Source organism: Nematolebias whitei, chromosome 16 (genome assembly GCF_014905685.2).
Source record: "Nematolebias whitei isolate Nwh7 chromosome 16, NemWhi1, whole genome shotgun sequence".
Classification (NCBI taxonomy): domain Eukaryota; kingdom Metazoa; phylum Chordata; class Actinopteri; order Cyprinodontiformes; family Rivulidae; genus Nematolebias; species Nematolebias whitei.
The window spans coordinates 28,291,142-28,308,740 of record NC_056513.1 but is presented as its reverse complement, the minus strand read 5'-3'; the positions used below and the strand labels follow the sequence as shown (position 1 = coordinate 28,308,740).

Genomic DNA, 17,599 nt, shown 5'->3' with positions numbered 1-17,599 from the left:
CAAAGAAGGCCCAAGACGATTGAACAGTTAGAGGCCTGTATTAGACATGAATGGGAGAGCATTCCTATTTCTAAACTTGAGAAACTGGTCTCCTCTGTCCCCAGACGTCTGTTGAGTGTTGTAAGAAGAAGGGGGGATGCCACACAGTGGTAAAAATGAACTTGACACAACTTTTTGGGAATTTGTTGATGCGATTTGTGTTCAATTCTGAATAAAATATTAGATGTTGGCACCTCCACATCATTGCATTCAGTTTTTATTCACAATTTGTTTAGTGTCCCAACTTTTTTGGAATCCAGTTTGTACAAATTTTAAAGAAAAGTGCAGATATTATACCACTGTTAAGATATTTGATGAATATTTGCTTGAAATAAAGAAGCAGTAATAAAAGGTGTTTTTTTTTTCTTTTTCCTCAACAACAGGCAGAAAGAAAAGTTATGTTGTCTAACTTAGTTCATTTTATGTATCTGTCACAAACAACCCAATATATTTGTATACTAAAGAATAGTGAGTAAAAAGGCACCTCTGAAAGGAGATGTAATCTTATGTTTAGCCTTTTGTCAGTCTTAAAGCAGAACTTGCCACAGCGGGTATAAACATGATGATTGAGTCAGAGAGGTTTAAAGCATGAATAAATCAGGGTGCCTGCCAACTCTGAGCGGTGGTGTTGTTATTGCTGTTATGACTCAAAATTAAAGACAATCAGCATTGGGATGCTTCATTTCTAATTGGCATGCCAGCGATAAAAAGAAAGGGAAGCCCAAAACGAACATTGCTGACATTAAACCTAACTGCTCTCCTTATGTCTTCACATTCACTTTACAAAACAAAAGAGAGAATAAAGCAAACTGAGAATCAGGAAGAAAAAACAGTAACAGTCGAGTGACAGTTTTCTTTGGTAAATATGTTGAACTTTTTTAAATACAAGTGTTTTTTCTTCATTCCATTAACAAACATGTTTGATGTCTGTTACCAGGACCACCACCACGCATCTCACAACCCAACACACAAGCACCTAGATTTAAGAAAGCGAGACAGACAACAACTTGCTTTCTAAAAATACATATTTATAGGACCTCATTTAGTTCATCTAATTTTAGGTGTGAAAATAGTTACTGAAATGAGCAAACACATATTTAGGTTTACAGCCACACAGCACTTCTTCACCGCTAAAATCCGTTGACAAAACTTGATCTAAAACTAAAGGTCAACCTCTTAATGAGGCCTCCAGCTCACCCGGGTTCACTCACTGCAGCTTGCTGTAAATTTGAGCAGGAGCTCGCTTTAGGCATGTATTGCTCGTGCATGCACTTTTCAACAAACCCTCATGGCTTCACTCTCCAGCATTCAAGCCTGTCTAGTAAGGCCCATTATGTGTGGTTGCCCCTTTGCTCTAGCCTGGTCAGAGGCCAGCCCCTCTGATCCCCAATCCTGTCCTGTCATGGGTCACTGGACGGGGCTCTGGCCCCTGGGCTCTCCGGCTACACTTCCACTGTTGCTACCTCTAACTCCTCTTCTCTTCTGCTTCCCCCTCTGATGCCTTTGGGCTGAGTCTAGAGGTCAGAGGATTGGGGATGAGGGGTCATCCTAGCGTCACCCAGGCTAGAGACACATTGAATCTGGGTGTTGTAACCCATTATCGCCTCTTTTTTTTTTACCACTGGCATAAGAAAACACTGGGGCTTTTAGGCCGCTGGCAGGGACAGAGGTTTGTTATCAATGGTCCCTACGTTGAAGCTAAATGGTGTACTTAGCATACATAATTGATACATCTCATCTCAAATTCTTTTATTGCTTAGAACAAGAATGAGTGTATCCAAGTGGATAAAGTCGACAGACTTTCATTTCAAAGATTCAAAAAACTTCCAGCTGAACGAGGAAACAAACTGATGTGGTCCAGATTTGCTCTTTGTTTTGATCTGAAGCTGAGCTCCCACAGTTTGATCCACATTGACAGGTCTAGACTGAGAGAGCAAACGAGGGCTGTTGTTGGGCTTTCGCAATCAAGCATTGGCCAGCTCCACAGTAACGCAATCCATATGTTTTATCTGAGGAACGTGGATGAGGGGTTGGGGTGTGGGGGGGTGGTAAATGCAATCAAGCGTCAAAGCCCTCGACACCACTGCTGTTCCCCCGTCCAGTGACCCGGTGCCAGGAGAGCAAGCAAAAGCCAGCTCTGACAGCGAATGTCTAACTGTAGTTGTAAATGTTTTAAGAGAGCAGTTAAAAGTGTGCACCGGGGGAGTTTGAAGGCCCTCAGTATGAGAATGACCTGAGCTGCGGCAGGGTAGATCCAAAAGATCAGCAACGTTCGGGGGCCCAAAGGGAAAGAATTCAAGTCCATGTTATAGTTGGCTGAATCTGAGACAGACGGTTGAGACAGATGAGGATTAGTCTGAAGCTTTGATCAGAAGACCAGGGAGCCTTCATAGAATAGGGACAATTATTTGTAGTGACTGAACATTCCTCTTTGGAAAACTTTTTTTGCGCTTTGTTAAGATGCTGAACGGGGATTTATTATGCTGTATTTCTAAGCACTTTATATGTTTTTATTTGTTATTTATTTCTATTTAATTTGAAATTAAATATTGTGTATTTAAATTAAAATGCAGAGGGGATTGGGCTTTTGCTGTGGCAGCCCCCAGACTCTGGAACAATCTGCCCACTGATATTCTGCAGAGTCCATACAATCGGGCCTAAAAACTCACTATTTTGCTCTGGCTTTTAACTCGTTTGGTTTGAGTTCCATCCGAGGTTCTTATTTTATTGTTTTAGTTTGTTCTTAGCCTATTTTATTACACATGTGTTTTAATGTTGGACCTTTCATTTATTTTATTGCTGACTTCTTGTTTGTGAAGCACTTTGGTCAACAGTGTTGTTTTTAAATGTGCTATGTAAATAGTAGAATATCAAATCTCTCCAGTTTTAGCTTCTCTCTATTGGCTCCCTGTCAAATTCAGAATTTAATTCAAAATCTTACTTCTAACCTACAAAGCCCTCAACAACCTAGCTCCATCCTATTTTTGAGATCTTATTGTTTCTTATTTTCCTAACAGAGCACTTCGCTCTCAGACTGCAGGCTTACTCACAGTTCCTAGAGTTTCCAAAAGCAGAATGGGAGGAAGATCTTTCAGTTATCAGGCTCCTCTCTTGTGGAACCAACTTCCAATTTCTGTCTGTAAGGCTGACACATTGTCCAGTTTGAAGACTGGACTTAACACTTTCCTTTTTGATAAATCCTATAGTTAGGGTTGGCTTGTTATGCTTTCTTAAGCTTAGACTACTAGAGGACAAATTGACCTCATTTCTTAAAATGAATTGTTAAAATTGAATAGTTTTCATTCGATATTATTTCTATCTTAACATGTGATTCTTGACCTGCCATTGTGTATCTGTTCCTCTCAAACCCAGCCGGTTGAAGCAGATGGCCACTTGTCCTGAGCCTGGTTCTGCTAAAGGTTTCTTTCTCATGAGGGAGTTTTTCCTTTCCACTGTCACCTTCATGCTTGCTCAAGATGAGAGTTCTGTGATGGAGTTAAACTCAAAGCAGTCTGCTCCTCAGATAAATAGTGTTAAATTATTATTTTTATATATGAATGTTTCTGTTCAGTGCCCTGAGATGACTTCTGTTTTGACTTAGTGCTGTATAAATAAACTGAATTAAATTGAAATTGACATATCTATATGGGAGTTCATGGTTAGTTGTGGACTGCACCTTAACATCAGATGTGTCTCTCTGGCAGTTCCTCCAGGCTCTGGACAGTGAGGAGAAGGTGCGGTCAGCATGGTCAAACTTCCCTCCTTGGAAGTTGAGGAATAAAGTTGTAAAAGGTTCCTGAAATATTAAAATAAAATAAAATGTTAAACAATAATATATATATTATTTATATATGTGTGTGTGTACAGTAGTCCGTCGCTACTTCACGGTTCGTTTTTCGCGGACTCGCTCTATCGCGGTTTGTTTTAAGTACAGTACTGTACGTAAAATTTTCCAAAAACAAAGATAAAAATTAATTTAAGAAATATGCTGCCATTTTGTAGTTTTTTCATTAAGCCTTTACCGTTTTGCCTGTCTGAAGAACTACATTACCCAGAAGTCATCAGTTCACTTTCTAGAAGTCAACACTGCTTCCAACCACTGCTTGTTGCAAGAAGAGGGAAAGTTTTGCAACCAAAGTCAGAAGTTCTGGAAGGATAATCTCACAGGACTGGCAGGAAAGTCACAAATAATTCTGAAGCTGAACTCATCCTTCAAGTTGCATCTTCACTGCTGAGTAGCTGGGCTGCAGCTGATCTGGACTCAGTGTCACCCGGATCCTGGGAGCTGCAGGGAACAGACGGCTGCAGGCTTCAGCCTGGTTCTGGCTGTGCAGTGCTGGTCTGGACCAGGCCAGAGGTGGTGGATTAAATCCTGGGCAGCCTTGCTCCTGGAGCGGCAGCGATGGACTTCAGTCATGCTGTAACGGGACTTTTTTTAATCTATTGGGTCGGGTCGGATGGAACCGAGCCGCTCCTGTTTTGCAGAGCACTTATAAGTAAAATTTAGCCGTTTCTGTACATATAAAGTACTGTATGTTCTTAAAATTTGTAGGTTTAAGAGTTTAGATGACTGATTGTGAGCTTCATTGGTGCAGGATAGTTCTGCAGAAATTAAAGAGTGGGAATGAAACATAGTTGGACCGGAACCACAGCCGTTGCTGTTCTGCAGAGCTAGTATGTAAAATTTAGTAACATATGTTGTTAAAATGACATAGGTTTAAGAGTTTAGAAGATTACAAGAGTGCGGGAAGGGTTTCTAAAGCCTTGATATAAAGTTTACTGTACTTGAACTTAAATTCAAACTTGGACTACTGTATCCGTACTTCACGGTTTTTCACTTATCACGGGGCTTCAGGGTGCGGATCCACCGCGATAAACGAGGGACTACTGTATATATGTGTGTGTGTATATATATATATATATATATATATATATATATATATATATATATATATATATGAGAAACAATGTGTCCAGTATAAACAGATAGTAATACCAGGTTAAACAGAGAATAATTGTCTTTTCACATGGCAGCTAAACTGGAGTCAAACAATGAACAAGTGAAATAATAATCCCAGCGGACCACTGAAGTCAATAACATTTGGGCTCTTTATGTTTTTCTAATCAGGTATAACCCCGTTAGGACAGATCAATATCTGTCTCTCTGATGCAATCGCTTCCATTGACATGGCAGAATATGCTGCTATACAGCTTTACACTAACACAGCAGATAGCTGAGTGAGTTTAGCCTGAAAACACACAAACCTCTTGGCATTAACAACACCCTATCATTATGCAATAAAAATATTAAAGCAAGCTTATGCCTATAATTTGTGAGAAAATGCATATCTAAAAACAAAACTCAATTGCTAATGTAATTTCTATTGAAACCTCTGATTTTTGAGTGAGCATTATGAGTGTTACTGGTAAAGAGGCTTTAGAATAAGCTGGCTAATGATGTGCTGGGATCAATGAGGTAATTCTACTGGGAGTAGTTGAGACAGTGAGCTACTGGGACAACAACAACAAAAAAACCTGCATGCTGGAGAAACTTAGTAACCTCCCTCTCCCATGAGTGCAGTATAGAGATTTAGATGGTGTCCATTTATCAAAAGTACTAAAGGAGAGCATTTTATTGCAGAATGTACTCTGTGTAAGTTCTTAACGAAATTAAAGAACATCTCAAAACCAAATATGCATTAAAGAAAGACCAAGTGTACTTGAGGTGAGGGTTAGGCATTTAACTGCATTATGAGTGAACACTTGATTTAGAATAGGCCTGTCGTGATAAACAATAAACCAATTAATCACATGATAAATGAAAATGAGCAACCTCATTTTTATTTATCGGCTTTATCGTTTCTTCATGCGTCTCTCTTTCTACAGAAGACACTGAATAACAAGGCACAACTCCGGTGTTCTTCACTGACCCCTCCCCCTTTCTCTTTTCTCTTTAAAATCTGTTTTAACTGTCCAAAATCGCGTTTTGGATCATTAAAGCACAGACATAAATAATGTCTATGGTTAAAAGCAGCTAAGCTGAAAAGCTAAGCTACGAGCTAAGCTAACAGGCCAACGTCGGGGGAAAAAACCTCCGTCTTGTCAAAGCGCCAAAATTCACAGTTGAAACCCGTGCCTTTGCCTAAAAAGTTGTTTTTCTCTACAAAAAGAAGCTGTGAACTTGTTTACTGTTTTTTTAATTAAAATCTTTGTGTGAAAAATGCTATGCTAAAGAGCTCAAACCACACAGAGTGTCCGTCATTTTGAGAACCAAATAAAGGAAGGAGAGACAGCCCATGTCACGTCAAGAGGCCTCCCTCCCATTTTTCTTAAAGAGACACGCTGCTCGCTTCCTCACTATCCATCCTTTGGTTCAAACACTCATATTGCCTTCCAGTAGTCAAAAAAGGTACTACACTCAAAACAACTAACCAAAAGTTCTTCTTTAATTTGACAATAATTACTAATTATTGTAAAATTTCAATCAATATTATTGCTTATCGCAATAATTTCTGAGACAATCGCCCAGCAAAATTTGTTATCGTGACAGGCCTAATTTAGAAGAAACCATTTGACCTCATTCAATACGTAAAAAAACCCAACATCCATTCATTCTTTCTCTATAGCCATCTATACCTACATCTATCGACAATGACAGATCAATAATTGATAAAAAAAATAACTCAGAAAACTAAACATAGGGTTTTTCATCGGATATTTTGAACATAAAATTAAAATTCCATTGTTTGCACCATATTTATGATTATACATATACAAATTGAGTTTGGGGAGGATTATTTGCTATTAGAAATTAAGACACACAGCGCTATGATTAATTCAAAGTGTTTTATACAAATGTTGCAACTTACAATGCGAAGCAGCCACATCAAGGTGAAACTGGAGGTGGAGTAGTGGGTGCCATAGTGGAACTTGGGCACCTGCTCGTCCTCCCAGGACTCATATCGGTCTGAGAAGAATGCTGCCCTCTTGGGGTTCAGCGCACCAATGGGCTGCAAAAAAAATAAAAATAAAAATACAGGAAACACATTTTTCCAAATGAGTGAACAATAACAAAACAAAACATCTTTATCTGTTAACTGTGTTGCATGGAAGTCGAACTAAAACCTGAGAGAGAAAGCAAAGGGAGCACATGGGCTAAATTTTTATTGTGAATAAATATGGGGACCACTCCTCGCTGCACTTCAGTTGCACTGGAAATGAAGCTGGCAAGCATTGTGCAATTCCAAATGAATATTAGATGATGTTTCCCTTTAGAAGGAGATCAATCCTTCCCCTCAGAGTGCTTTTTAGAGGCTGTGAAACGGAGCCCCTGCAGCTGTAGTCTGTCAGAGAAAACTAATGTCCTCCAATGAAAGAGTGTCTGCGAGGAATAGCAACAGCAAAGCCGAGGGCGACTTTAACTTCTGCTTTTATTATTCTGGAACTAATACACTGGTCTAACTATTTATAGCGTCAGAAAAAAAATGTTTAAGCTGCATTAATTTTCCATTGATCTTCAAAGAAACCAATAACCCTGAGCTTGGCTATTATTTAAACACTCATTTATAGAAATGACTTTCAAGCTGGCTCAATTTTTATTAGACGTCTGCTGAATGGGCCTCATACCCTGAACACCCCAGCCACACAACATCTCTTCTTAACACACACACACGTGCACACACAAAACAGATCAATGGTAATGGAATGATGGGTTTTTGAGGATGAGGGCCTTGCAGGGTGTGGATCAATCGGATATCTTTCATATCACAGTGAGGCTCGTCCAGGGCAGGTCTTATATATTGATCAGTGCTACTGCTACTGATGTGTGTGTGTGTAATAACGCATAGGTTTCTGTATGTATAATTGAAGTATTGGCAAAATATCTTAAATGGTGCAGTAGTGTTTTATATTGTATGTGTGCATATTTGTTGTTATTTTCTAAATGGTACTTCTAAGTGTGTGTGAACACGTATCATGCCGCCACATTTTGCAGCTTTGTTGACAGTGATACACTATGGGCTTCCTCAGGGCCACTGGGGTGGTTGAGTACACATGGTGAATTATACATCACACCCATTGGTCTGATTTATTGCCCTAATAACAGTCGGCTCATTAAAAAAAGAAAAGGGAGAGGAGGCATATAAAATAAAAAAAAGACTGGAAGTGCCACAGTGACAGAAAGAAGGAGAAATGTGTGCGAGTGCATGAGGGGGGTTGTTGGTTTGCTCGATCCCGACATTGTTTACTGCTGTAAATTACTGCTGGGCTTGCGATCTTGGCTTACAGTAGCTACAACGCAGCGGCTCTGACGGCACCGTACATCACAGCGGTGCGCTGATGAAACGCCCGCTGCCGCCTCACTACAGATTGGCCTAATATGTTGTGGCACCGAATGGGGCTTTGATGAGCGTGCAGACAAATGACCCAATATTGTAGTTTTAATTAGACCAAAGAGAAAGCCACGGAATGAAAGTCTACTAGTGCTTAGCAAACATCAGAAAATTAATACTGGGTGAGTTTTAATCAGTTCCTTGACAAGGGAGATGGAGAAAGCTGCTCCCAGAGAAAATTAACAGAAAATAGTTGCACTAAACCATGCAAGAAAACCATATGTACAGTAATTAGAAAAATGTTTAAAAATGTACTGCTATTGTAAATTTTAAACTGCCAAACATCTTTAGCCAAGACAAAAACATCTGTTAAGAATAATAAAGACATTTTTTGAAAATTACAAGTTTACTTTCACTTAAGTGTGCGTTATAATCCATCAGTGTACAAAAAAAAAAAAAAAAAACACTAGAGAAATTGCATTTCCTGTGAAAATGCAGTGTGAATGCTTATTGTTATAGAACTTGCTAAAAAAAAAAAAACAGCTGAGATTGGCCAAAACGTGCTGAAATGGAAGAATAAGTCTAAATTAGCAGAAGTAAGCAGAAATAACATATTTCCTGAATTAGATTTAAAAAAGGGTTGTGACCGAAAGAATGAGATCTCGGATACAAGTGGCCAAAATGAGTTTTCTCCGCAGGGTGTCTGGGCTCTCCCTTAGAGACAGGGTGAGAAGCTTGATCATCCGGGAGGGACTCGGAGTAGAGCCGCTGCTTCTCCACGTCGAGAGGAGCCAGTTGAGGTGGCTTGGGCATCTGTTTAGGATGCCTTCTGGACGCCTCCCTGGTGAGGTGTTCCGGACACGTCCCACCGGAAGGAGGCCCAGAGGAAGACCCAGGACACGCTGGAGGGACTATGTTTCTCGGCTGGCCTGGGAACGCCTCGGGATTCCCCCGGAAGAGCTGGCCCAAGTGGCTGGGGAGAGGGAAGTCTGGGCCTCCCTACTTAGGCTGCTACCCCCGCGACCAGACCCCGGATAAGCGGAAGAAAATGGATGGATGGATTTAAAAAAGCAGAAATGAGAACAAAAATTGGGAAATTAGCTGAAATTAGAAAAAAAAAAAAGGCTGAAAAGTAACTGAAAAGGCATAAAAAAAGCTTAAACTACCAGAAGGAAGTGGAAGGAGTTGAAAAGAGCTCAAAAATGTGAAATTAGATGAAAAGGCTAAATTTAGCACAAAAACAGCTAAAAAGTAGCTGAAATAGCAACAAAAAAAAAATTGAAACTAGAAGAAATAAACTGAAAGGAGCATAACAAACTGAAATTAACAAAGATTTAATTAGGCTGAAAGTAGCAGAAATTACAACAACAAACTTGAATTTATCGGAAAACAGCTGAAATTAGCTAAAAATGCTAAAAAGGTAGCTGAAATGTAGAACAAACTGAAATTAGCAGAAGAAACATGCTTGCCCAGTCAGGCTGAAAGAAGCAGAAATTAGCACAAAAAAGGGGAAATTATATGAAAAATAGAAATTAGCAAAAAAAATAAAAATAAAAATAAAAATTTAAACCAGCTGAAAAGTACCGGTAGCTAAAAAGGCAGAAAGATGCTTAAATTACCAGAAGGAAGTCGAGAGAGCACAATTTTTGCTGACTTAAGCAGAAAAAAGTTTAGATGAATGGAAAAAAATTTGGAATTGGCCCAAAAAAAAAAAAAAAAAGCTTAAATTGCAATTAAAAAATATGCTAAGTACTAGCTGAAAAAGTAGAACAAAAATTACTTGCATAAATAAGCTGAAAGGAGCATAACTAGCTGAAATTAGCAGAAATAAATTAGAAGAATCAAAAAATGTTCTAGTTAGCAAAAAGAATCTGAAAGGAGCACAGAACAGTTGGAAAAAACTGCTGAAAGTAGCTGAAAAAAGTTAAAATTTGCACAAGGAAGTAGAATGAAGCTGAACCAGAACTAAATGTGAAAGGAGCAGTAAAAGGTTTTAAACAGATCTAAAGATTTGAAGGAGGTAAAATGAGCTCAGTTCATTTTCTATGAGGGAAAAAATGGCAGAAAAGGCTAAACATTTCAAAAAGCTAAAGTTGCACTAATACCAAAAGTCATGGCACCTTTCTCTTGAACGAGCCGAATGTTTTGAAAAATCATGGAATGAGAAAATGCTGAAAAACGTACAGAATAAAAATGGATCACAAATGTGAACGCTTTACAAACATTCACACAATAAACCTGAGATTGTATCCACTGCTGCCTCTACATCCATTTGCATGGCCTTTATTTATATGTGTCCAAGTTCCAATCAGAAATATCTTAAAAAAAAACTCGCCCATCATTTGTGCATCCTTTGGATTTTAGGTCATAAATCACACGAGCCTTTGGAACAGATTGTTGATGTCTAATGTCCTATTTAAAGAATGAAAACGGTGCGGAGGACCTGGGGGACAACACATGGGGCACGTACAGCCAGATCAATACACTATTAGACGATCTGGCTGTGAGAAGCAGATTATAGCACAAAAGGTACAGAAAACACTCAATAAATCTCCACTTGAACTGTTTGTGTGTAAATGTGAACTACATAGAAGATACAAATCATTTAATTGTTTGTTGGGCTTTGTTAAAAGCTACGCAACAAGGATAATCCTCTTAAGATGAGATTGTGCCGTTTCTTGTAGAGTTCCTCAGCTCTGAAATTAAACGGCTCTGTAGCCTTCGTGCAATCAAATGTTTTTTTATGAGCAGATGTACGGAAGTTAGCACAATCATTGTATACAAAGAGGGAGCGGGATTAAAAAACAAGAGTAACATGCAGGCAGTAGGAGTGCTTATCGTGACTACAATGTTATCTCTGTGGTTGGCGTTTGATGTCACGTTGAGGGTAAAGTTTATGATAAGACAGTCCCTGGGGTCAAAACAGCTCTGGTAGCAAGGATATAAATTCTGTGTGGCCTCCGCTGAGCTGGCAATGATGACAGTGTGCAGAATGCGCACACATTCATGGCAGTTCGGCTTTTCAATGTCACTGGAGGCTTCACACATGACCTGTTTCTACGAGAGACAACCACCGACATGACAAGCTGTATGAGGGTGGGGGGTGAAAGACGGAGGGTAAAGATGGCGGCAAGAGACAGAGAACTGCAACAGTAAGAAGAAACAAAGAAGAAACAAAGCGCCATGGAAAGAAAACCAAGCAAGGTGGTGGGTGGTACGCAAAAAGAATCTAAAGGACGCAACGTTTTCCACGTGGTGTAGACATGTTGGTGCAGAGCAGCACAGTGGTGGGGGTATGACTTGGGAAGCTGCAGAGCGTAGTTTGCCTCTTTTCCACAGACACTGCAGTCTGCCACGGTCCAGTAATCATACACTGACACCACACACGTGTCAACACTGTGAATAAAACAGACGTAATAAAGATTGGCTCAGCTCTCCTGCTCTTAAAAAAGAAAATAAAAGAAGTGACAGGGCGGCAAATGATGATGTTCGTCTCTCACACTCTCTCCTCCTCGGTTTTATTTATTTATTTTTTGGTGCATTTTGATTGTTTCTGCATTTCTCCTCCTTTGACCCAAACCCCCATTCAGTCACAAAGTCCCCGGGGCTGAGACGCAACTGAGTTCAGAGGCTGAGCCGTCCAGACTCGATGGCAGAGCCAAGGAGAAGAGCAGGAAGCTGAAGGGAGCTAAGAAGCCAGAGGACGGCTGCATGTTCACGAGACTGTTGGTGGGCAACATTTCTGCCTACTAGGCAACATCAAGGCAGATAAACAGAGACATCATGCAGCTCTTTGTGGTGGGTAGAAGATACAAAACACAGTGAAGCTCATCAAAGGAGAACCAGACACAGGAGGACGAGGTGTTCACTGCTACGTGTGCATGACAAGACCATGAGGGGAAAACAAATCAAAGCTGGAGAAGATGTTTTACTTGTGCTTGATATGCTAACTGTGCATTTTACAGTACTCTTCAGAAAATACTTTAAAGGGTTTTATTATTTTTTTTTTTTACATTCCCTGTTCCCAGTTCATCTTATTATGAGCAAAACTGCAGCTGAAATAAAATTGTTTTCTTTCTGTCAGGAATTATTGTTTTTGCTAAAGCAAATTACAAATAATAATAAAAAATACATTTTATTTGTATAGTGCGTTTGTAAATACTTAAAGACACTTTATGAGTGAAAAATAAAAATAAAAAACAATGCATAACGCATAAACACTATAAAACATTGAAAAAGGGCAATTTTAAGCATTAAAAGCAAATTTAAACAGGTGAGTTTTGAGTTCTTTCTTAAAAGTAGAGAGATCAGAGCAGACACGAAGCTGTTGGGGCAGTGAGTTCCAGAGGGTGGAGGCAGCGATGGAGAACACTCTGTCTCCCCTGGTTCAGAGCTTGGTCCTACAGGGGAGAGACAGAAGGCTGGCATCGGAGGAGCGGAGGGAACGAGAAGGAGTGAAGTGATGGAGTAGGTGGGTCAAGTATGGAGAGGCCAGATCATGGAGGGGCCAGATCATGGAGGGGCCAGATCATGGAGAGGCCAGATCATGGAGAGGCCAGATCATGGAGGGGCCAGATCATGGAGGGGCCAGATTATGGAGGGGCCAGATCATGGAGGGCTTTTAATGTGATGAAAAGGATCTTGAAATGGATGCGCTGTGTGACGGAGAGCCAATGGAGGTTCTGCAGGACAGGAGCGATATGTTCATGGGAGCAGGTGTGGGTGAGAAGGTGGGCTGCAGAGTTTTGAATATATTGCAGTTGGACTTGGTAACTTGTGTGTTTTAACCTTTTTTTAATTACTGTAGTTATAACTAAGGAAAAAGATTTGCTTTGCACTATAATATGAAAAACTGCAAACACTCCCCAACTTATCCTCTGTCCATTAATACATGCTTTTTGTTTCTATGGCTGATTTATTCAGGCATGTTGGTTCGAGCAGTCTTCTTCTTCATCGTCTTCTGCAGTGGCTCTTAGAGGAACCACTAGTCTGTGAAGCGAGAATGGACGTCAGCAATAGCACGGTGCCGGGTCTGTCAAAGGTACTGTGTGAATCTGGGACGGTGACGCTGAGGCGGATGGTGGAGACGGCCGGACCAGACTTCTCCAGCATCCGGGAGGTGGTTTTGTTGCTTGAGTGGTGCAGCACTTCCTGGACGTGGACAAGGAGAGGACGACAGCTGGAGAGAAGTGTCTCCTACAGCTGTGGTCCCCAGGGACTCTCCCGCCTGACCTAAAGGACCCTTTCCCGGACATTAACCTGGCTCCTAACATTGCAAAAGTCAGTGGTCCTCTGCTACGCAACATAGACCCAAAGATAGTCTTGTGCAGAATGGGTCCAAAAGTACTTTATAAGACTTATGTTAAGATCCTGAACAAGAGAACTCTGCACACAACAGAGCTGTCAGCGTGTGGGACAACAAGCTCGGAGGTGAGAAGCCCCAGTGGAGGACTCTACAAACCTCCGACAAAAAACACAGACTGGCGATCTTCAATGGAGGATCCTTCACGGCGCCATTGCAACAAACTCTTTTTTTGTCCGTCATCAATCCTGATGTTTTAAATGAGTGTCCTTTTCGCAGTTTGTCTGAGAGTGTTTTTCATGTTTTTACAGATTGTGTACGGCTGGCGGCGCTGTTTAATCTAATGACGAGGATCTTTAGCCTTTTTGACACAGTTTTCACCAGATCTGTTTTTATAATGGAGTACATTATAGTTTAAATCTCAGACTTTAAACATTTTAGTGGTCGAAGCAAAAATGACTGTTTACTTGTCTCGCAGGGACAGACTGCAGGCTGGACCTCAACTTGATGCCGTGGCTCTGTGGAAGTGCAACGTCCAGGCCAGACTGGAGTTTTGCTTCCACAGAGACACTGGACACTTGGAGAACTTTGTGAAACTGTGGGGATTTAAGAAGGTTTTATGCACCATTTCTGGTCAGGGAGAACTACAATACAACAAGCTCCTCATGTAAATATTTTATTTTAAGCTTGTCCTGATCAACGTTTTTAACACTGTTGTGTTAACTTATTGTGTAAATAAAGTTTTGTTAAAAATCTAAAAATCTTCTTCCTCTTCATCATCCTCTTCCTATTCTTCATCCTCTTCTTCGTCGTCTTCTTCCTCTTCCTCATCGTCGTCTTCTTCCTCATCATCCTCGTCTTCTTCTTCCTCGTCATTGTCATCATCATCCTTGTTCTCCTTCTTCTCCTCCTCTCTTCAGAGGTCACCACAGTGAGTCATCCTCCTGCATCTCACTCTGTCCTCACTCCATCCCTCTTCTCAATTAAAATCTAATCCTCATCCTCCCATCATCTAACTGGAGAAAACTATCCAGTTAGGAAGAATATTTCTACCTTTTTGTTTCTGTTTTTGTATAGAGGTAAGAGAGTTGTTTCTAGTAAATAATTACAGGTCTACTTACATTTTTGGAGGCAAGGGGAAAGTGGAGGGGGCATTGTTTTAAACACTTTTAGCAGCACAAGTGTAAGTACTTACTGTATGTGCCAGGAAACATTTAAGGTTCATTGTTTTAAACCCAATCACTTGATGCCTGGAGCTACCAGGGTGTACGACTTCACTTCCTGGTGTTTTGTGGAAGGTCAAACTTGAAAGAATTCAATTATGAAATCTGATTCAGACAGAAAATCATGGTTAAAATGTAAACTGGGAGTTTCAGACTTGCATTATGAGGAGCTTAATTCTGTTTTTACAGCAGATCACCTGAAGCTCGTCCACCAGCAAAGATCTAACGATGCAGATGTCTGTTGTATCATAGCAGCAGAGGAACATCTGCTTGTAACATGAATGTTCATGCAAATGCAAACCATAAAAGTCAAATTTAGGTTAAAATAGCTCAACATGAGATACACTTATTCAAACTTTGGGCAGGTACACTATGCAGCTGAATAAATCTTTATAGATTAATCCAACAAAGTTAAATCAGGTCCTCTGGATGGTTAATTTGCGTTGAAACATTTTGTCTTTCTTCCAAAAGACTTCTTCAGTCCGAGGAGCCACAACAAACAGTCTCATTAGCAGCACACACATAGTGGGCCAACCAGTTTGATGGTGATAAGATGGTTTCTGGAGTCCGCCCTCTCCCGTCGACTCCTCTGAGGCAGCCATGGCCAAAGTGGTTCAAAACATCAAGTTCATGCTCAATATTCCAGGTAAAAAAGTATTTTGGATGAAAGAAAAAACTTTTCAACACAAAGAAACCATCCAGAGGACCTGACTTGGTTGGATTTTTTTAACCTGGAATATTGTGCATGAACTTTGACCTTTATAGATTAAATGGATTATAACAGTTTGGAAGTAATGTCAAGTAAACAGACCAGAATATCTTTAAAAAATAATTTTAAAAAAAGCACTTTTGAAGTAACTTTAGATGCAATGTTAAAAGAATTAAGTGTAAAAATGAGGAAAAATTCACTCATTTAAAAATGAGCAGTAAACAAGCAACTGCAGTAAAAATAAAAGGACTTGCACAATAACTATATTTATTTCCGTTACTCAATACATAGAAAAAGTACTTCCTGTATGTGTAACTAGACTCCTTTTATGGCCATCAAAAAGACAAAAGGATGTTCCAGCTCTTACCTTAGACAGATCTCTGAAGTTGCTGGGCAGAGTGAGGTCAAGTTCTGCCGAGTCATAGTTGGTGATGACCCAGGGAAAGACTGGGTACTGATTTAAATCGTTGAAGGTACGACCTGAACCAAAGACAGAAAGCAAAAACAAATAGAGAAAAGACAAGAGACAAATAGTTGAATGATAAGGATGAGGATAATCACTGACAGTCACCACTGTGAACATTTTCTCCATCTGTAGTTGGTTTTCACAACCTGTAATATTAAAACAAGTGTTGGCCGTTGTTCTCACCAGAAATGGTGTTAAGAAACATCAGATACTCAAAGTTGGATATCTCTCGACGCTGCCAGCGCTGAGTCATGTTGGAAGCCTTGAAGAGCTGTTTGGGTGTGGCCAGAGAAATACGTCTACAAGGAAAAAATGAAAATTTAAAAAAAATGTTCAAATGTTGGCACAAAGAAGAACAACAAACTGAAGAGTCCTGTTAAAAAGTCGTTGAATTATAAAAACTACTGAGCCTAATCCAACATTTTTCAGTCAGGTCATCTGGACATTTTCTTTTTTTTGTGCTGAAACGTTTCACCTTCGATCCGGAAGGCTTCATTAGAAAGGCCGGCAGTGGAGGAGGGGGCGTACCAAAGAAACCATCAAAACTGGTTTGTTCTACTTTGGAGTAAGCTGTTTGGGGAAGAATCAGTTTTGTGTTGTGTGTTTTCTTGACTGATGAAGCCTTCCGGATTGAAGGCGAAACATTTCAGCACAAAAAAAGAAACTGTCCAGATGACCTGACTGAAAAATGTTGGATTGTATACCTGGATTATTGAGCATGGACTTTGTTACTGAGCCTAATAATTTTGCAAATCAAGACAAAAAAGCAGAATTAATTGTGATGCACACACATGTCCCGAGGGCATGAAAAACAAATGACCCTAAAATCCAATTAAACCAAAAGACAGTTGTGGAATTAATCAAAGTCCAGGTAGGAGATTAAAGCCATTAAGCTTCTCAAGATACAAACTAAAAATCATTTTCTCCTAATAAAAATGTACTGCAGGATTCCTATAGATCTATTGGGTAATACTGCAAATTAAAATTTTAAACAGGTTTCTGTAGTTCTTAACAACTTTAAATCAAATAATGCACGTTATTAAACCTATCATCTAAATAATTTAACAGGACTAAAGACGGTCATCAAACTGACTGTGGTTTGAAAGCACAGATACTGTAACAAACATCAAATTAGAAAAACAAGTTGCAGACAATAAATTAATTTCAACATCAACACTGACACAAACCATTCTTTCTAACAATCATTGACTGCAGTATGGAAAGGCAATTCATTCAAAATTAAATAAATAAATAAATAAATAGTGTTATTTAAAAAGTATTAATCAATATTCCATTAAATAAATAAATGTTCCCATGAAATAACACATTTAAATAGAAAAAAAAAAAGTCCATGCTCAATAATCGAGGTATACAATCCAACATTTTTCAGTCAGGTCATCTGGACAGTTTCAGTTTTTGCTGAAACGTTTCACCTTCCATCCGGAACGCTTCATCAGTCAAGGAAGCACACAACAAAACTGATTCTTCCCCCAACAGCTTACTCCAAAGTGGAACAAACCAGTTATGTTG

General features: G+C 39.7%; 1 protein-coding gene across 1 annotated transcript in view; it reads right to left on the bottom strand.

Annotated features, from left to right (window-relative positions):
- The window catches only part of lrba (LPS responsive beige-like anchor protein), a 312,704-nt gene that overhangs the window by 80,100 nt on the left and 215,005 nt on the right, over positions 1-17,599 (bottom strand). Inside the window, exons 41-44 of the mRNA XM_037689844.1 lie at positions 16,253-16,442; positions 15,971-16,083; positions 6,909-7,049; positions 3,716-3,835 (exon numbers count right to left, since the gene is read on the bottom strand). Of these exons, the coding sequence (XP_037545772.1) occupies positions 3,716-3,835; positions 6,909-7,049; positions 15,971-16,083; positions 16,253-16,442 (564 nt within the window). The remainder of the gene's footprint in view (positions 1-3,715; positions 3,836-6,908; positions 7,050-15,970; positions 16,084-16,252; positions 16,443-17,599) is intronic.